Source organism: Scyliorhinus torazame, chromosome 12 (assembly GCF_047496885.1).
Source record: "Scyliorhinus torazame isolate Kashiwa2021f chromosome 12, sScyTor2.1, whole genome shotgun sequence".
Classification (NCBI taxonomy): Eukaryota; Metazoa; Chordata; class Chondrichthyes; order Carcharhiniformes; family Scyliorhinidae; genus Scyliorhinus; species Scyliorhinus torazame.
The window spans coordinates 100,482,359-100,504,167 of NC_092718.1; the positions used below are offsets into that span (position 1 = coordinate 100,482,359).

Genomic DNA, 21,809 nt, shown 5'->3' on the forward strand with positions numbered 1-21,809 from the left:
ACTTTCGTATGCCTGCCCTGTGCCACCCCGAAAACCCTCCACCTGTTCTTCCTGGGGCGAACCGGTGGTTCCCCCGTAATGGGGTCCACTCCGAGGCCCTAACTTCCCCCCTATGCCGCCTCCACTGCCCCCAAATTTTGAGGGCCGCCACCACCACCGGGCTCGTGGTATACCTCCTTGGAGCTTTTGATCCAGTTAACAAGTGTGTATGGAAAATGGCAAAGGCAGCACGAGCCCCCGCCACGCTCACAGTAGGAGAATTCGTAAATAGGATTAGCTCAGTAGGAGACTTCTGGTTCGACCCTCGAGCCATTAGTGCAGACAAACAGGTTAGGGCAGTCCTGCAGGAACATAAAGCAGCATTTGCACAGCACAAACACGACTGTGGCAGTTTGACTGACTCTGGTTACAGGTCCCGACCCTAAACCCCAGAAGCAGTACGGATTTCCCCAGGAAGCGGAGGGAGAAATCTCCAAAGTGATAGAGAGTTTGTTGGATCAAGGCATATTCAGATCAGTAGCCTCCACAAACAATGCACCGATTTGGTCCGTCAGGAAACCGGATGGATCATTGATTACCGGGAACTGAACAAAGTAACCCCAGCAGCAGCCCCCACCGTAGCCACGAGACCCGAGACCATGCTCAAACAGGGACTCCAGTCACATTTTTTTTTGGTTTTGGACATTAGTAATGGCTTCTGGTCCATTCCATTGGCTAAAGCGTGCCAGTACAAATTCGCCTTTACGTTTAAAGGGCAACAGTACACGTGGACATGCCTTCCACAAGGCTTCCACAACTCCCCCTCCATTTTCCACCGACAGCTGGCAAATGGATTAGCAAAATTTACCCGTCCCGATTTTCTGGTCCAGTATGTAAACAACTTGTTACCACAGACAGACACAAAGGGAGAGCACATTTTGCTTCTCACCAAACTCCTAGCACTCCTAAAAGAAATTGGTTGTAAAGTCAACCCCAAGAAGGCCCAGATTCTGAAAGAAAAAGTGATTTACTTGGGAACAGTGATCACTCATGGTAAACGCGAGATCGAGCACAAGAGAATTGACTCGATCGTCAAATTGCCCCTTCCCCACAATGTCTCAGCCCTCCGGTCATTTTTAGGACTGGTTGGTTACTGCCGAAACCATATTGACTGTTTCGCCACTGAAGCAGTGCCCCTTTCCGAACTTCTCAAGAAGCAGGCACCTTGGGAATGGCTTCCACAGCATACAGATGCCATGGATGCTTTAAAAAGAGCACTCCGCACAGCCCCTGCACTATAGGTCCCAAATCCACATTCCCCTAACTCTATCAAGGTAGCAAGCACCGACCGAACCCTTTCGGCCGTGCTCCTCCAGGAACGCCACGACCAGTTACGCCCCGTAGCATACGCCTCACGCATGTTAGACCCTGTAGAGCAAGGATTTTCTGCCTGTGAAAGGCACCTGCTCGCAGTTTTTTGGGCAGTACAATACTTCGCCTACATTACAGGACTCGACCCCATCACCATCCTCACAGAACACCCACCGACACAGCTATTGTTAGACGGCCGACTTAAAGATGGCACAGTCAGCCAAATTCGCACAGCCCGTTGGACCCTTCTTTTGCAGGGACGGGACATCACGGTAAAGAGAACCAAAACCCACACATTCCTTGCCGATAATTTGCAGTATGCAGGCACCCCTCACGAATGTGAGATCATCACCACAAAACAGAACACAGGCCCATTTATTCCCAAAACACCCCCCAGGAAAACAGGTAGTACACCCCAGAGACCCCCAGCCCACAGACACGTGCGCACCCCTGAAGATATATGTGGATGGCTCCTCCACAGTGTTAAATGGTGGGAGAATTACCGGTTGCGGTATATATGTATATATATATATAGAGAGCGCGCAGGGAGGCGCCCTAGATGAAATTTCCTTGAAGTTGCCAGGACACTTAGGCTCGCAGGCAGCAGAACTAGCAGCGATTGCATACATTGTAGACCACCCAGACTCATTCCCGACCCCAGCAGACATCTACTCAGAAAGCTTGTATGTCTGCAATAGTTTGACAGAGTTCCTACCACTCTGGGAAACAAGAGGATTTGTTTCAGCGGACGGTAAACCCCTACCCTCAGCCCCATTACTCCGCCATATCTTAGAGACAGCGAAGGATAGGAAATATGGCATAATTATGGTTCGCAGTCATCACCGTTCTTCCCCCCCCCCCCCCCCCCCCCCCCCCCCAAATCGATGTCACACACTACGTAGAGAATTGTTTAATCTCTGCACAGAACAATCCGGACAGATATGCTAAAAAGGCTCAACTTAGCCATACCCGCCCCGTTAATGGACCCTGGACAAATCTCCAGATAGATTATATAGGACCCCTACCCCCGTGCAGAAATGGTTACAAGTATGAGTTGGTGGTCATAGACACCTTCACAAAATGGGTGGAAGCATTTAGGTCAAGAACTAATACGGCCAAGACGACGGCTAAAATATTAACACACCATATCTTTACAAGATGGGGCCTCCCATGCAGTATAGAGTCCGATCAAGGCTCCCATTTCACTGGACGTATAATGAAAAACGTCCTCACGATTTTCGGAATTAGACAAAAGTTCCATATCGCATACCACCCCCAGTCAAGTGGTATTGTAGAACGAATGAATAGGACATTGAAAGCCTCACTCAGGAAAATGGTTCAGCAAACTAATGGCACCTGGGATTCAGTACTCCTATTTGCTTTGATGTTTTTCCGAAACACGGTATCTACATCCACAGGTTACACCCCCCACACCCTCATGACCGGACGCCCCCTGAAAGGCACTGAATATTTACTAGGACTGGATTTGGCCAGCCCCGCAGTTACAGCCCTCACGCATGAAAGTGAGGTTACACAACTAGTACAGAACATAAAGGCAGCCCAACTCGCTGCAGCAGTGAGACTTGGAACCAGGAAGAAACAGAGCAAGGCTTGTTTCGACAAAAGCGTACACGCCACTGAGTTTACAGTAGGGCAACAATTTATGCTTTCCCTTTACAACCGCAGTTCATTCCTCTCCCCAAAATTTTCCGGACCGTACTCCATTTCAGACAAAGTCAGCCCCTCAGTATACAAAATAACCTATCCCAATGGTAAGTCTGCGTGGTTTCATATAAACCAGCTCAAGGCTTACGGCTCACAGAATAACCACACAGATCACATCCTGCTCGCAGCAGCAGACAAGCACACCCCCCCCCCCCCCACCACAGATCACCTATTCCTACCCTCCCCAACCACTCCAGCCCGCCCTCAGACACGACTTCAACTCCGCCCCCAGAGGCACGACTCCGCCTCTCCCTTCCCTCAACCAGCAGCAACAGTGATAACGATCACAATGACGATAGCCACAGCACACCACGTTACGACTACACCCCTGCACCAGGCCCCACTCCCAGCGAATCTGAGCATGATTCTACTGACCCATTCGAGATCACTTATATCAAAGCCCCTGACCCAGACCCACCGCCCGACGATTACGGATTGAAGCATAGTAGCTCCAACCTCGACACGCGATTCTGGCACTGAGACAATTTGTTCAAACTCATCCGGAATGATGAGATGGACCCCAATTTCCCCCCAAGCAGCTTTAGCACGGTTACTACAGTCAAGAGTTTGGCAGCCGGGAGATGATGATGAGGGTAAACTAATCCCTTTGCGACCCTGTTCGCTATTGAGCAGTGAGGTGTCCAGATGATGCAGAAAAAGGAACCGATGGAGAGATAGGGTGTCCTTTCTGATGGAACCTGCACCATGTTTGTTGAATGTTTGTTCGTTAGTGTATCGTTAAGTGTTGTGTGTAAACTCGGAAAGTTTTTCACGGCCCCACGTCACAACTCCTTTAACGCCCCCCGGCTGTTAATGGAACAAGTTTGTCCCAGACAATAGTTCAGAGGAACTAGTTTGTCACCAGAACCTTGTTAAAGGTACAAGTTTGTCCCAGACAATAGTTCAGAGGAACTAGTCTGTCGACAGAACCCGACTCGTAGTTGCTCTCCTAATTCGAGAGGCAGCCCCCCACGACGACCACATTCTTACCCGTTCTTGCCGGTTGCTCAGGCAGTGGAGAAACGGCTATGGTCCCCGCCCTGCCTGAGGACCACCTGTTGGTCAGCTACGCTCGGGTAGAGCACATACGGCATTGATCACCATCCTACCCGGGGATTCCACCCATTTCTTACCCGCCGTGGCCCATACGCACCCCATTTTGGCTTGTTGCGTTCAAAATTCTTTTGTTTGGTTTTGGCAACTCCTAGGTTGCTTCCCTATGCTATTTACATCCTCAAACACTGGGATGGTAAATCTCACGGGCTGCGAGACGGCTCGCAGTACGGCAGTATTTTTCTTAGATGTCTAGTCCAAATATTCGGGTTTTATTTTTAAAATGAGGGAGTCACAGATGGTGACCAATTATAAAGGGAAATTGGCAATAAAGGACAGACAGACAGACATATGAGATCTTAAGCAAGATAATAACAGAAATTATGCTTGTGTTCACAGAACTCCGGAACCCCAGAGGAAGACAAAGAAGAAGACTGACAAAGATGAAGACAGCCTTCGTGTTCACATGGATCTTAGCAGGATCCCTTCAGTTGCGCGCGGACGCTACCCCCTTGACCCCTACCACACAAACCATAAATGACTCTCACCCCTGCAATACACGGAACCCCGCGATAACTAGCCCAGTGACAGCTAGCAATACCCCGACCTGGTGTAATAAGTTTATCACCTGGTACTCACTCTCATATGTAGTCAAAGCACTCTTAGTGCTGGCGATACTTTGCAGTGTCGTGCAAACGTTTAGAGTCAGGACATGGCGAAACAGAGCATATCGCTCTCGCACCCCGGTATACAGATTTAGGTCCCCCATTTTCGGATTTCACCAGACCCCTGAACCCATTGGGACGGATTAAAGAGCATCCATTTTGTTTAATGTATTCTATGGAATAAAGAGATGTAAACCTCTGTGTCTGACTGCCAGGCCAGAGAAATTTGTGTGCTGCTATTTTGTACAGTTTAAGATGTACAGATTATTTTTGGATTGTTTGTATTTTTGGATTGTTTGAATGAGGATAGCTTATTGAGAATAGCTAGAGTTCCAGTTTTTTTATTTTTCTGTAATGCATGTATTAATGTCAGCGCCCCGTAGAATTTTATGATAATGAATGTATTTAAAGTGGTTTTGGTAAAATTGTGTTGCATAGGATAGGACAGTGTAGCGCCTAAGCATGGGTGCCCCGGGTATCAGAGGATGAAGACGCCATGGTAATGTGATCCTTCATGCTTCACGTTGAGGATCACAAGGAGTGGGTGTAACCATCTGGGATGGCCACGTCCCGATTACAAAATGGACACCCGCAAAGAATGCAGTGAAAATTGGACAATGCTAAGAAACAAGGAGGTGCAAGCTCTGTCTGTTGATTAGAACCTTAAACGCTCAGACAGAACAGAAACTACCAAACGATTTACATACTAATGAGCCATCTCCGGGGACAAAGGGAAACATTTAGATACACAATGTTAGGACAGACTCCCCGGCGCCAGAAGAAGCTAAGACGAAGCAGACTGACAGTCACCAGGACACGCCCAGCGATCAGGGAACCACCCCTCTATTGGAGGAAAATCGATACGGATGATTGGGAAAGACCCAATTAGTTGAAGCCAAGTTCAAGGCCTGCCCAAAAGAGCGCGAAGCCCTTTTCAGTATAAGAGGTATCACCCAAGGGAGAATCTTCCTCCTTTGGCTTTGGCTCTCACCGAAGAGAGAGACCTGCCTAGCAGCTGCATCGGACCAAGTAAGTCCCAAGTCAACGCACGCTACGAGATAGACGCTCCTAGTTGCTACCCTGTAAACAGCTCAACCCAGCAGCCTCAGAACCGAGCAACGGCCATTGTTCCTCTGACTGAGTGGGCGCCCAAAGCTAAGTATAGGCTTTAGTAATAGTGGTAGTTTAGTTTGTAGAGTTTATGCATGAGTAGATTTGACTGTGTGTAAATAAATGAGCATTGCTTTTGAACTTACCAACTGATGTATCGAGTCATTGATCAGTATTCGGTTCTGAACCTTGTGGCGGTGTCAAAAGATACCTGGCAACTCTTGAGCAAACGTGATTAAATAGAGCCAAATTAAGAGCCAACCAAAAGTTAGCAACAGAGGGTTCTTTGATTATGCTGCCCGCTTTCCCCAGGCAGCGGGAGGTGTCGATGGAGTCAATGGATGGGAGGCAACTTCGTGTGATGCACTGGGCAGTGTTCACGACTCTCTGAAGTTTCTTGTGGACCTGGGCCGAGCAGTTGCCATACCAGGCTGTGATGCAGCCAGATAGGATGCTTTCTATGATGCATCTGTAAAAGTTGGTAAGAGTCAATGTGGACATGCCTGATTTCCTTAGTTTCCTGAGGAAGTATAGGCGCTGTTGTGCTTTCTTGATGGTAGTGTCGACGTGGGTGGACCAGGACAGATTTTTAGAGATGTGCACCCCTAGGAATTTTAATCTGCGAACCATCTCCACCTCGGCCCCGTTGATGCTGACAGGGGTGTGCACAGCACTTTGCTTCCTGAAGTCAATGACCAGCTCTTTAGTTTTGCTGGCATTGAGGGAGAGATTGTTGTCGCTGCACCACTCCACTAGGTTCTCTATCTCCCTCCTGTATTCTGAATTGTTGTTATTCGAGATCCGGCCCACTATGGTCGTATCGTCAGCAAACTTGTAGTTGGAGTTGGAACCAAATTTTGCCACGCAACCGTGTGTGTACAGAGAGTAGAGTAGGGGACTAAGTACGCAGCCTTGCGGGGCCCCGGTATTGAGGACTATTGTGGAGGAGGTGTTGTTGTTCATTCTTACTGATTGTGGTCTGTTGGTCAGAAAATCGAGGATCCAGTTGCAGAGTGGGGAGCCAAGTCCTAGGTTTTGGAGCTCTGTTTCGATAAAAACCTGAATAAAAATATATTTTTTTAAAGTATTACATTCTCTGAAGTTTAGAAGAATGAGGGGGGGGGGAGATCACCTAGAAATGTATAAAACTCTTACGGGATTAGACAGGGTAGATGCAGAAAGAATGTTCCTGATGGTGGTGGGTATCCAGAACCAGGGGTCATAACCTGAGGACACTGAGTAAACCTTTTAGGACAAAGATGAGGAGAAATTTCTTTATCCAGTGAGTGGTGAATCTGTGGGATTCACTACCACAGAAATCAGTTGAGGCCAAAACATTGTGTTTTCAAGAAGGGAGTTAGATTTAGCTGTTGGGGCAAAAGGGATCAAAGGATATGGGGGAGGGCAGAATTAGACTGCTGAGTTGGATGATCAGCCATGATTATAATGAACGATGTAGCAGGCTCGAAGGGTAAAATGGCCTCCTCCTGCTCCTATTTCCTATGTAATGCTGTCAGATTGATGATATTTTGATCTATTCTGCCTAAGTGCTGTTTATTATTTTCCTGCATTTCCTGTTAATATCAGAACAGTAATGAGCTCAATGAACTCTGCAAACCTGAGGCACAGCTGGGTCTTGACATACGCCTGAAAACCAAGAAGGCTCCACGGTCAAAGTTCCTCCTTGTTCATTTCCACGGTGGAGGCTTTGTGGCCCAAACTTCAAAGTCACATGAGGTAAGATCCCGTCAAATTCTTTGGGTACAGCACAGAGATAGATATGGAGAAAAAAAAACCTCTACACTATCCCCATCAAACACTCCCACTACAGGTACAGCACGGGTTAGATACAGAATAAAGTTCCCTCAAACTGTCCCCATCAAACACTCCCAGGACAGGTACAGTACGGGTTAGATACAGAATAAAGTTCCCTCAAACTGTCCCCATCAAACACTCCCAGGACAGGTACAGCATGGGGTTAGATACAGAGTAAAGCTCCCTCAAACTGTCCCCATCAAACACTCCCAGGACAGGTACAGCACGGGTTAGATACAGAGTAAAGTTCCCTCAAACTGTCCCCATCAAACACTCCCAGGACAGGAACAGCATGGGTTAGATACAGAATAAAGTTCCCTCAAACTGTCCCCATCAAACACTCCCAGGACAGGTACAGCACGGGTTAGATAAAGGATAAAGTTCCCTCAAACTGTCCCCATCAAACACTCCCAGGACAGGTACAGCATGGGGTTAGATACAGAGTAAAGCTCCCTCTACACTGTCCCCATCAAACACCCCCAGGACAGGAACAGCATGGGTTAGATACAGAATAAAGTTCCCTCAAACTGTCCCCATCAAACACTCCCAGGACAGGTACAGTACAGGACTAGATCCAGAGTAAAGCTCCCTCTACACTGACCTGATCAAACACTCCCAGTATAGGTACAGCATGGGGTTAGAAGCTCCCTCTACACTGATCCCATCAAACACTCCAAGGACAGGTACAGGATCCGATACAGAATAAAACTCCCTCTACGCTGTCCCCATCATACACTACCACGACAGGTACTGCGCAGGGTTAGATACTATATATAAATATATATATTCATTAAAGGGATGTGGGTATTGTTGGCTAGGCCAACATTTATTGCCCATCCCTTATTGCCACTTTAGAAGTTAGTGGTAAGCTGTCTTCTTGAATCGCTGCTGTCCATGTGGTGTAGGTACACCCACAATACTTTGGGGAGGGAGTTCCAGAATCTTTGACCTAGCGACAGTGAAGGAAAGGCTGACATATTTCAAGGTCAGGATGGTGAGTGACTTGGAGGTAAACATACAAGTGGTGGTGTTCCCATGCATCTCCTGCTTTTGTGCTTCTGGATGGTAGTGCTCATGGGTTTGGAAGGTGCTGCCGAAGGAAACTTGGTGAGTTCTTGCAGTGCATCTTGTAGATGGTATGCACTGCCGCTACTGTCCATTGGTGCTGGAGGGAGTGATGTTCATGAAAGGGGCTCAATCAAGTGGGACTGCTTTGTCCTGAATGGTGTTGAGCTTCTCAAGCTGCACTCATCCAGGCAAGTGGAGAGTATTCCAACATACTCCTGACTTGTGCCTCATTGTCATGTGAGAGTACCTTTAAGACATGGATGTTTAAGCAATGTACCTTTAAGAAAACAGTGATGCCAGAGAGTGGGTGAGGCTGGGCTTTAGATCAGTCATTTTGCAGTTTTGTTTTGCAATTTTGAAAAAGAGCTTGTGTGTGTCTGTGTTCCAGAGAGCTGCAGTTTGGAGGAAAAGAGCTGGGTGTGTGTCTGTGTTTGCAGTGAGCTGGATCTCGGCTATGAAAGACTATCTCTTGATCATTAGGGTGATTTAAACTCATAATAGTAAAGCCTTTAACCTGATGTGATTCTGTTTAAAGGTGTTAAGTCTCTTGGAAGTTTGAAGGAACATTTTAAGGAATTATTTACTGTTGCAATATTTTCTGAGTTATCTTTGAAGTAAGGGGTGTTAAGAGATCCAATGTTTATTTAAGATGTTAAGTTGAGTTCATGGAATAAACAATGTTTTGTGTTTAAAAACCCACGTGTCTATAATTGTAATCCCACACCTAGGGAACAAGCTGTGTGCTAGGAAAAGCAACAAATGCATTAAAGGGAGAGGTTGGTTGAACTCCATGATACATTTTGGGGTTCTGAAAACGCCTCGCCCATAACACTCATATATCATGAACAAGCTTTGGGGAGTCAGGAGGCAAGTTACTTGCCACAGGATTCCTAACTGCTGAATTGCTCCAATTCTCCTTGCTTACCCGATATGATATTTAAAATTCACATGAATGCATATAAGATTTTATATTTTAAATTCTATTATTATACTTGTTTTATACTTGTCTAATGTCAGTTGTTCACTATTCAGAGCTGAAGGTCTCCACTGACCATCCCCCCAGTGCACCACCAATCTTTGCTGGACACAACAGTGATGGTACCCTCTCTCTGTTTCTTTTTCCAGCCTTGTATTGCTAGTCACCATAGTAATGGTCTTCTCCCTCTTGGTACTGGATGCAACAATGGTATTCCCCCTCACTCTCCCCCTTGTCCCTAAAGCTCCTCCTCTGTGTTTAGCCCCAAAGTGATGGTGATGTCTCTCCGTCAATCAGCCATGCTCCTGTCCCAGTGCTTTGTGCTGTGTTTCCTGTTGTCTGTCTCAACTCTGACTCTCTGTTTGTTTTGTTTAGGCTTACCTGAAGAGCTGGGCCCACGAGCTGGACTCACCGATCCTTTCCATCGATTACTCGCTGGCCCCTGAGGCTCCCTTCCCCCGGGCTCTCGAAGAGTGCTTTTTTGCCTACTGCTGGGCAGTGAGGAACTGCCACCTCTTGGGTATGCATGCATGCCGCCAGAAGCTTCAGAGATATGTCACGGAGCGTGGCCAGTCAGGACACCAGGATTAGGGGACATTAGTATCATGGTTAACAGATTGTGAGGGGTTAGAAGAAGTGTAGTAAGAGAGGGGAGGGATTGAGACTGCTCTCTACACTATCTCCGTCATCTGCGCAGGTTAAGCACAGAGATGGATACAGAGTAAAGCTCCCTCAACACTGTCCCCATCAAATACTCCCAGGACAGGTACAGATCGGGGTTGGCTACAAAGTAAAGCTCCCTCAACACTGTCCCCATCAAACACTCCCAGGACAGGTACAGACCGGGGTTGGCTACAAAGTAAAGCTCCCTCAACACTGTCCCCATCAAACACTCCCAGGACAGGACCAGCACAGCATTAGCTACAGAGTAAAGCTCCCTTTACACTGTCCTGATCAAATATATCCAGGCTAGAAACAGCAGAGAGTTAGATACAGGGTAAAGCTCCCTCGACACTGTCCCCATCAAATACTCCTAGGACATCTGCAGCACAGCATTAAATACAGAGTAAAGCTCTCTTTACACTGTCCCCACCAAACACTCCCAGGACAGGCACACAACGGGGTTAGACAAAGAGTAAAGCTCCCTCTACAGTGTCCCCACCAAACACTCCAGGACAGGTACAGCACGGGGTTAGGTACCGAATAAAGCTCCCTCTACACTGTTGTGTTATATTTCTGTTGCTTGTGATTTCTAGACAGCAACAGACTTGAGGACAGAGACAGGCTCTTAAAATAGACCAGTAGATCGGCAGATAAAGTTTGATGCAGCAAAGTGTGAGGAACTGGGCAGGAAATATAAAGTAAATGTACACTGTTAAAGAGGATGCAGAAAGATAGAGGCTTCGCAGTGTATTTAAGTAAGTGGTAGCAGGATAACTTGTGAAGTCTTTTTTTTAAATCAGGTGTGCTTCTTGGCTTTACTAATGGGGACAGAGTACAAAAGCCGGGAGGTTTCATTAAATCCTTACAAAACTCCCTTCGGACCTGAGTTGGAGTATTGTGGTCAATTCTGGGCTCAACATTTCAGGATGGAATGTCAAGTCCTTGGGGAGAATGCAAAGGAGACTCACCAGGATGGGGGAACATCAGTTAACTTGTACAGACTGGGATTCATCTACTTGGAGCCGAAAAGTTTGGGTGGAGTGTGTCATGATATTCAAACACACACATCATGATAGACAGACCAACAGACAAATTAGCGCACACAACACGACAGCCAATCACAGACAAGGACAGGGACAGTATAAGACTAGGAACACGACACCTGGTGGCCAATCCATCTAGAGACCAGGACAAGGACAGGACCTGATTAACAACACACTCAGGGAGTCACCACGTGCAGAGTATCAAGACAAATCTGTAAATAGCAAGTTGGAATAAAACAGCGTTGTACCAATTGCAACCGTGTTGGTTCATTTGTACCTCAGAGCACCCAACACCACAGAGTGATTTAATTCATGTGGCCAAAATCACAAGGGTTTGGATCGAGTCAATAAGGAGAAACCACCTCCAGTAGCAGGAGGGTGGGGGAACCAGAGTGACACAGATCGAAGCTAATCAGCTGAAGGGGAAGATGAAGTGGTGGCGTGATGGCACAATGGTTAGCACTGCTGCTTCACGGCGCCGAGGACCCGGCTTCAATTCCGGCCTCGGGTCACTGTCCATGTGGAGTTTGCACATTCTCCCCGTGTCTGTGGGTCTCACTCCACGACTCAAAAAAGATGTTCAGGGTAGGTGGATTTGTCATGCTAAATTGGCCCTTAATTGGGAATAAAAATAATTTGGTACTGTAAATTTTTGAAAAAGCAAGGAGATGAGGAACAATGTTCCTATGCGGGAAGTGGTTGTGATCGGGAAGGTGCTGCCTGAAAAGGCGATAGAAGCAGATTCAATAGGAACTCTCAAACAAGATAAATACTGGGAGGTGAAAGAAAACTCACACTATGAAGGGCTAACACCCAAGTGGATGAGATGGGAGAGAAGTGGGAGGAGAACTTGAGGTTTGAAATAGGGTGGGGACTCTGGAGTGAAGCGCTGCACAGGGTCAATTCCACCTCCACATGCGCAAGGCTAAGCCTAATAACAGTGGTACACAGAGCCCTCTGAACTAGAACCCAAATGAGCAGATTCTTCCCGGAGGTGGAGGATAGATGTGAATGGTGCCAAAGAGGCCCAGCCAACCACGCCCACATGTTCTGGTCAACCTTCTTTTAGGCAATGTCCAAAATGGTGGGGATAAGGGTGAAGCCATGCCCGAGTGTGGCAGTCTTCGGGGTCTCGGAACAGCTAGATCTCTTCATGGGAAGGAGAGCCAACGCCTTTGCCTCCCTAATCGCCCGCCGGAGAATCCTGCTTGGCTGGCGATCAGCAGCACCACCCAAAGCGGCAGACTGACTGTCTGACCTATCGGAATTTCTCCAAATGGAGAAAATTAAATTTGCTGTCCGATGGTCGGAGGCGGACTTCCACAATGTGGGAGCCATTCACTTGGTCGTTCCAAGACCTGTTCGTAGGCAAGAGCCAATAAGCCAAAGAACAGGAGAGGGTAGTCACGATACAGCAAGGCGGGGAGGGGTGTGTGGAGTGGCAGGGAGATATAGAATTCAACCATGTCCAACAAAAAACACGTGACATAGACGAGGGATGAAGGCACACTAGACAACTGGCGGGGGGTGGGGGGGGGGGGGGGGTGCAGTAGGGAAATTGGGAGGGGAAACAAGGGAACCAGCCAGAATAGAAAAACTAATGTAAGACGACTGATGTAAATTCTAGAAACAGACCGATATGTGCAAATATTTTTCTTTACCCTTTGTCTCCTAATGTATGTCCACACTTATACTTGTTTTGTATACTACAAAAATCTCAATAAAACATTGAGAAAAAATAGAAAAATCACAGGACTGTGGGAAAAGAACAGGGAAAGTGAGGTGAATGGAATAAATCTACAATACGGCAAGCACAGGATTGACAGGTTGAATGGCTTGTGTGCTGGATGAATCTATGTTCTCTTTGCATATCTCGTTCTGCGTTGGCTTCTCTTTTTTAAGGTTTGTTCTCTTTCTCTCTCTTTTTTTCTTTCTTTCTTTTTTTCACTCTCTTTCATTCTTTCTCTCTCTCTTTCATTCCTTCTCTCTCATTCTTTCTCTCTCTCATTCTTTCTCTCTCTCTCTCTCTCCTCTTTCATTCTCTCTATTGCTTTCTCTTTCACTCTTTCTCGCTTTCTTTCCCTTTTTCTTTCTTTCTCTCTCTCTCTTTCTTTCCCTCTTTCTTTCCCTCTTTCTTTCTCTCTTTCTTTCTCTCTTTCTTTCTTTCTTTCACTCTTTCTTTCCTTCCTTCCCTCCTTCCTTCCCTGTCTGTCTGTCTGTCCCTCTGTCTGTCTGTCCCTCTGTCTGTCTGTCCCTCTGTCTGTCTGTCCCTCTGTCTGTCTGTCCCTCTATCTGTCTGTCCCTCTATCTGTCTGTCCCTCTATCTGTCTGTCCCTCTGTCTGTCTGTCCCTCTGTCTGTCTGTCCCTCTGTCTGTCTGTCCCTCTGTCTGTCTGTCCCTCTGTCTGTCTGTCCCTCTATCTGTCTGTCCCTCTATCTGTCTGTCCCTCTATCTGTCTGTCCCTCTGTCTGTCCCTCTGTCCGTCTCTCTGTCTGTCCGTCTCTCTGTCTGTCTGTCTCTGTCTGTCTGTCTCTCTGTCTGTCTCTCTGTCTGTCTCTCTGTCTGTCTCTCTGTCTGTCTCTCTGTCTGTCTCTGTCTGTCTGTCTCTCTGTCTGTCTCTCTGTCTGTCTCTCTGTCTGTCTCTCTGTCTGTCTCTCTGTCTGTCTCTCTCTGTCTCTGTCTCTGTCTGTCTGTCTCTCTGGTCTGTCTCTCTGGTCTGTCTGTCTCTCTGTCCTGGTGCACCCACGTCGACGCTACCACCAAGAAAGCACAACAGAGCCTATACTTCCTCAGGAAACTAAGGAAATTTGGCATGTCCACATTAACCCTTATCAACTTTTACAGATGCACCATAGAAAGCATCCTTTCTGGCTGCATCACAGCCTGGTATGGCAACTGCTCGGCCCAGGACCGCAAGAAAATTCAGAGAGTCATGAAAACCACCCAGTCCATCACACGAACCTGCCTCCCATCCATTGACTCCATCTACACCTCCCGCTGCCTGAGCAAAGCGGGCAGTATAATCAAAGAACCCTCCCACCCGGCAACTCACTCTTCCAACTTCTTCCATCGGGCAAGAGAATCAAAAGTCTGAGAACACGCATGAACAGACCCAAAAACAGCTTCTTCCCCACTGTCACCAGACTCCTAAATGACCCTCTTATGGACTGACTTCATTAACACTACACCCTGTATGCTTCATCCGATGCCAGTGCTTATATAGTTACATTGTATATGTTGTGTTGCCCTATTATGTATTTTCTTTTATTCCCTTTTCTCCCCATCTACTTAATGATCTGTTGAGCTGCTCGCAGAAAAATACTTTTCACTGTACCTCGGTACATGTGACAATAAACAAATCCAATCCAATCCAATCCTTTCTTTCTCTCTCTTTCCCTCTCTGTCTCTCTCTCACCTTTACCGCCTCCTCCTCTCCCACTACCATCCCTTCTTCCCAGCCATCATCTCCTCTTCGTTTCTTGGTGGGTGTAGTGAGTCTGTGGTGATCTGCACATGGAGCTGGGTGGGGCAGCTCCCACTCTGCTTTCCTGATGTTTATCTGATGTGCAGGGCAATACCACCAACTGTTACCTGTGTGTTTTCATTGTTGTTTTCCCTTATTCAGGTTCGACTGGAGAACGGATCTGTCTGGCAGGAGACAGCGCCGGAGGGAACCTCTGCATCACCGTGACCATGCGGGCCGTGTCCTACGGCATTCGGCTGCCTGATGGGATCATGGCAGCCTACCCTGCCACTCTGCTCCAAGCCAGTGCCTCCCCATCCCGTCTCCTCACCTTTATTGACCCCCTGCTGCCTCTCAGCGTCCTGTCCAAGTGCTTGAGTGCTTATGCAGGTAAGAGTCAAGATGACTTGCCAGGTTGAATAGTAGCGGATTACTTGGCGTCAGCTGTGAATCACTGAGCACCAATCTCTATTGCCTGGGAGTCAGAAGATCATGGGTTTGAGTACTGCTGGTGCTCTGCACTGTCGGAGGGTCAATACTGAGGGATCCTGCACTGTCAGAGGGTCAGTACTGAGGGTGTGCTGCACTGTCAGAGGGTCAGTACTGAAGGAGAGCTGCACTGTCAGAGGGTCAGAACTGAGGGAGTGCTGCACTGTCAGAGGGTCAGTACTGTGGGAGTGCTGCATTGTCAGAGGTCAGTACTGAGGGAGTGCTGCACTGTAGGAGAGTCAGTACTGAGTGAGTGCTGCACTGTCAGAAGTTTCAGTACTGAGGGAGCTCTGCTCTGTCAGAGGGTCAGTACTGAGGGAGTGCTGCACTATCAGAGGGTCAGTACTGAGGGAGCGCTGCAATGTCAGAGGGTCAGTACTGAGGGAGTGCTGCACTATCAGAGGGTCAGTACTGAGGGAGCGCTGCAATGTCAGAGGGTCAGTACTGAGGGAGTGCTGCACTGTCAGAGAGTCAATAATGAGGAACGTTGCACTGTCAGAGGGTCAGTACTGCGGGAGTGCTGCATTGTCAGAGGTCAGTACTGAGGGAGTGCTGCACTGTCAGAGGGTCAGTACTGAGGGAGTGCTGCACTGTCAGAGGGTCAGTACTGAGGGAATGCTGCTCTGTCAGAGGGTCAGTACTGAGGGAGTGCTGCACTATCAGAGGGTCAGTACTGAGGGAGCGCTGCAATGTCAGAGGGTCAGTACTGAGGGAGTGCTGCACTGTCAGAGAGTCAATAATGAGGAACGTTGCACTGTCAGAGGGTCAGTACTGAGGGAGTGCTGCACTGTCAGAGGGTCAGTACTGCGGGAGTGCTGCATTGTCAGAGGTCAGTACTGAGGGAGTGCTGCACTGTCAGAGGGTCAGTACTGAGGGAGTGCTGCACTGTCAGAGGGTCAGTACTGAGGGAATGCTGCACTGTCAGAGGGTCAGTACTGAGGGAGTGCTGCACTGTGAGAGGGTCAGTACTGAGGGAGTGCTGCAGTGTTAAAGTGTCAGTACTGAGGGAGTGCTGCACTGTCAGAGGGCCAGTACTGAGGGAGTGCGGCACTGTCAGAGGGTCAGTACTGAGGGAGTGCTGCACTGTCAGAGGGTCAGTACTAAGGGAGTGCAGCATACAAGAGTGAAATCTTCGTCAGGTCACACCGGCAGGATCTTCCAGTCCCACTGAGGGTGCAGCCCGGCTGCGGACCTCATGGCGGCATGTGGTGGATTTAATGGGAAATCCCATTGATAGCAACCCGATCAAAGATCCCGCCGTTGGCCAACAGCAGGCCGGCACCTGCTGCCAAGAAACACTCCGCAGGGTGGTCAAGAGAATCTCGCCCATCGGGTTTTACAGCACAGAAAGAGGTTTTTCGTCCCATCGTGCCTGCGCCAGCCATCAAAGCACCTAACTAATCTTATCCCATAATCCAGCGCTTGGTCCTTAGCCTTGTATGCTACAGCATTTCAAGTGCTCATCCAAATGCTTTTTAACTGCTGTGAATGGTCCTGTGAATGCCAGATTCCCCCTCTAGATGGAAGACATTTTTCCATTGTCGGAGGAGGGAGTGCCACATTGAAAGATGCTATAAAAATGCAAGTCTTTAACGTACATGGAACAGGCAATAATTCTCCTGGAATGGTGACTATGGGAGAGATGCCCCAGATATTTACAGGCACTGAGCCATCTAATTGGGTAAAAGGGAGCAAACCCAGAATTGGAGAATTACAACTGGGGCGTTGGGGAAGTGAGTAGGTGGGGTGCTGTGTACACCCCTGACTCCGGTTTGTTGTGTGTTGCAGGTACAGAGCCTACGTCGAATGCCTCCTCGAACATGGACAAGGTGGACTCGCTGAGCATGGTGCGGAACGACACAGCCGTGCTACTCCGTGACATCCGCACGGGGGCCTCTGCCTGGCTCAACTCACTGCTGGACAATGGCAAGACCAGTGGCAAGAGCAGCAACAGAACCGGTGAGTGTCTCTGCAGAGCTGTGTCAGATTGAATCCTCCCTGTGCCTGTAACCAACTCTTCCACTTCTGAAAACTGCCCCCGCTACAACTCCATCACGAGCTCACTCCTGCCCTACACCGCACCTTATCACTGGACGCTCCTCTCTACTCACAATCCTTCCCTCTATCTGTGCTCCTCTATCTCTAGCGCTAGTCTCATGCAATTCTGGCTGAAAGGATCCAACACAGGACAAACCCCAGATGGAAACTGGGAACTTTAACAAACCCATCTGGTTCAGGTGATCGGAGGGGAGGTGGCAATGCTGCACACGAGAGGGGGCGTGAGCATGCGTGATAGAGAAGTGGCAGGAAGGGGAGGGCACAAGACCAGAACACACATGTTCTTGGGGGTACAAGACCAGGGCTTGTGCATGAGAGCAGCAATAGAGAGCGGGCTGTATGCATATATGAGAAGTGGCGGAGGATTGGATAGGTGTCTGCTTGCCAGAAAATCGGAGGACCTGCACCTGAGAGGGATGAGATAAGTGGTAAGGCATGTGGGATAGGTGGCGCAGGGGGTCATCCACACAGGAGTTGTGGCGGACAGGATGCGTGGGCCATTGAGATAAATTGTGGAGGGGTCACGCATGCGGGAGGGGATGGTGGAGGGGTCGTGCACGCGCCAGTGGATGGTGGAGGGCCACACGCGCGGGAGGGGATGGTGGAGGGCCCCACACGCGCGGGAGAGAATGGTGGAGGGCCACGCGCGCGGGAGAGAATGGTGGAGGGCCACGCGCGCGGGAGAGAATGGTGGAGGGCCACGCGCGCGGGAGAGAATGGTGGAGGGCCACGCGCGCGGGAGAGAATGGTGGAGGGCCACGCGCGCGGGAGAGAATGGTGGAGGACCACACGCGCGGGAGGGAATGGTGGAGGGCCACGCGCGCGGGAGAGAATGGTGGAGGGCCACGCGCGCGGGAGGGAATGGTGGAGGGCCACGCGCGCGAGTGCTGGGTGTCCAAGAGTGCGCTCAGAAGGGCTATTGGACATAAAAGGGTTGGCAGAGGGGGCCGGTCATGCTCGCGAGGTTTGTGGGAGGAGCCTGTTTTTGTGTCCGGGTTGGCACAAAGCAGGGCGCACAAGGTGACCTGACTTAAAAGCACCTCACCTACCTCAGTGTTAACTTTTATTGAGTTAACTCCATGCAAAGCACCGTGAGCAATTTCCTCTATTAAAAGTGCTCTCGAAATGCAAGTTATTGTTGTTGCACCAAAAATCGACTCCCATTTAGGCTTCCATGCCACATGAGGATAATGCGAGATTTCACTAGTACACTAGGTCTTTTGGGGACTGAAAGAGTGGCAGGAGAGAAAACAACATTTGAGGAAGTGAACGAGGAATTGGGGGAGTGAGGGAAGAGAATGAGAGCAATAGAACATAGAACATAGAACAATACAGCGCAGTACAGGCCCTTCGGCCCACGATGTTGCACCGAAACAAAAGCCATCTAACCTACACTATGCCATTATCATCCATATGTTTATCCAATAAACTTTTAAATGCCCTCAATGTTGGCGAGTTCACTACTGTAGCAGGTAGGGCATTCCACGGCCTCACTACTCTTTGCGTAAAGAACCTACCTCTGACCTCTGTCCTATATCTATTACCCCTCAGTTTAAAGTTATGTCCCCTCGTGCCAGCCATATCCATCCGCGGGAGAAGGCTCTCACTGTCCACCCTATCCAACCCCCTGATAGATGTAGCGAAGTGTTGAATGGGTAAGGGCAAAGGTAGGGAAGGGGCGTGGATCAGGAGCTGCTGCTGCACACAAATTCGATGGTCCCGGGATACAGTTTGGGAGTTAGTTTCACACTCTGAACTCACACTGTCCCAGGATTGGGAGTTAGTTTCACATTCTGAACTCACACTGTCCCGGGATTGGGAGTTATTTCACACTCTGAACACACACTGTCCTGTGATTGGTATCGGGAGTTAGTTTCACACTGTGAACTCACACTGTCTCGGGATTGGGAGTTAGTTTCACACTCTGTACTCACACTGTCCTGGGATTGGGATTGGGAGTCAGTTTCACACTCTATACTCACACTGTCCTGGGATTGGGATCGGGAGTTAGTTTCACATTCTGGACTCACACTGTCCCGGGATTGGGATTGGGAGATATTTTCACACACTAATCTCACACTGTCCCGGGATTGGGAGTTAGTTTCACACTCTGAACTCACACTGTCCCCGGATTGGGACTAAGTTTCACCCTCTGAACTCACACTGTCCTGGGATTGGGATTGGGAGTCAGTTTCACACACGTACTCACACTGTCCTGGGATTGGGAGTTAGTTTCACACTCTGAACTTGCACTGTCCCGGGATTGGGATGGGGAGTCAGTTTCACACTGTGAACTCACACTATCCTGGGATTGGGAGTTAGTTTCACACTCTGGGCTCTCACTGTCCCGGGATTGGGAGTTAGGTGCACACTCTGAACTCACACTGTCCCAGGATCGGGAGTTTGTTTCACACTCTGAACTCACACTGTCTTGGTATTGGGATCGGGAGTTAGTTTCACACCCTGAACACACACTGTCCTGGGATTGGTATCGGGAGTTAGTTTCACACTCTGAACTCACGCTGTCACGGGATTGGGAGTCAGTTTCTCACTGTGAACTCACACTATCCCGGGATTGGGATCTGGAGTTAGTTTTACACTCTGAACTCACACTGTCCTGGGATTGGGAGTTAGATTCACACTCTGAACTCGCACTATCCCAGGATTGGGATTGGCAGTTAGTTTCACACTCTGAACTCACACTGTCGCGGGATTGGGAGTTAGTTGCACCCTCTGAACTCACACTGTATCGGGATCGGGAGTTTGTTTCACACTCTGAACTCATTCTCCTGGGATTGGGATTAGGATTTAGTTTCACACTCTGAACTCGCACTATCCCAGGATTGGGATTGGGAATTGGTTTCACACTCTGAACTCACACTGTCCCGGGTTTGGGAGTTAGTTTCACACTCTGAACTCACACTGTATCGGGAGTTTGTTTCACACTCTGAACTCATTCTCCTGGGATTGGGATTGGGAGTTAGTTTCACACTCTGAACTCACACTGTCCTGGGATTGGTATCGGGAGTTAGTTTCACACTCTGAACTCACGCTGTCACGGGATTGGGATTGGGAGTCAGTTTCTCACTGTGAACTCACACTGTCCCGGGATTGGGATCGGTAGGTAGTTTCACACTCTGAACTCACACTGTCCCGGGATTGGGAGTTAGTTTCACACTCTGAACACACACTGTCCCGGGATTGGGAGTTAATTTCACTCTCTGAACTCACACTGTCCTGGGTTTGGGATCGGGAGTTAGTTTCTCACTCTGAACTCACACTGTGCTGGGATTGCGAGTTAGTTTCACACTCTGAACTCGCACTGTCCCGGGATTGGGATCGGGAGTTAGTTTCACACTCTGTACTCACACTGTCCTGGGATTGGGAGTTAGTTTCACACTCTGAACTCTCACTGTCCCGGGATTGGGATCGGGAGTTAGTTTCACACTCTGAACTCGCACTGTCCCGGGATTGGGATCGGGAGTTAGTTTGACACTCTGAACTCGCACTGAATCGGGATTCGGTTTGGGAATTACTTCCACACTCTGAACTCACACTGTTCCGGGATTCGGGTTGGGAGTTTGTTTCACACTCTGAACTCACACTGTCCTGGGATCGGGAGTTTGTTTCACACTCTGAACTCACGCGGGCACGGGATTGGGATTCGGAGTTATTTTCACACTCTGAACTCACACTGTCCCGGGATCGGGAGTTAGTTTCACACTCTGAACACACACTGTCCCGGGATTGGGAGTTAATTTCACTCTCTGAACTCACACTGTCCCGGGTTTGGGATCGGGAGTTAGTTTCACACCCTGAACACACACTGTCCTGGGATTGGTATCGGGAGTTAGTTTCACGCTCTGAACTCACGCGGTCACGGGATTGGGATTGGGGGTCAGTTTCTCACTGTGAACTCACACTGTCCCGGGATTGGGATCGGGAGGTAGTTTCACACTCTGAACTTACACTGTCCTGGGATTGGGAGTTAGATTCACACTCTGAACTCGCATTGTCCCGGGATTGGGATTGGGAGTTTGTTTCACACTCTGAACTCACATTGTCCCGGGATTGGGAGTTAGTTTCACACTCTGAACTCACACTGTCCCGGGTTTGCGAGTTAGTTTCACACTCTGAACTCACACTGTATCGGGATCGGGAGTTTGTTTCACACTCTGAACTCTTTCTCCTGGGATTGGGATTGGGAGTTAGTTTCACACTCTGAACTCACACTATCCTGGGATTGGGATTGGGAGTTAGTTTCACACTCTGGGCTCACACTGTCCTGGGATTGGGAGTTGGTTGCACACTCTGAACTCACACTGTCCCGG

General features: G+C 48.9%; 1 protein-coding gene across 6 annotated transcripts in view; it reads left to right on the plus strand.

The window, feature by feature from the left end:
- The window catches only part of lipeb (lipase, hormone-sensitive b), a 219,743-nt gene that overhangs the window by 126,730 nt on the left and 71,204 nt on the right, over positions 1–21,809 (plus strand). For all 6 annotated transcript variants that reach the window (XM_072469061.1, XM_072469066.1, XM_072469062.1 and 3 more), the window contains 4 exons: positions 7,491–7,640; positions 10,138–10,282; positions 15,094–15,321; positions 17,209–17,379. In XM_072469061.1, coding sequence (XP_072325162.1) covers positions 7,491–7,640; positions 10,138–10,282; positions 15,094–15,321; positions 17,209–17,379 — 694 coding nt within the window. The remainder of the gene's footprint in view (positions 1–7,490; positions 7,641–10,137; positions 10,283–15,093; positions 15,322–17,208; positions 17,380–21,809) is intronic.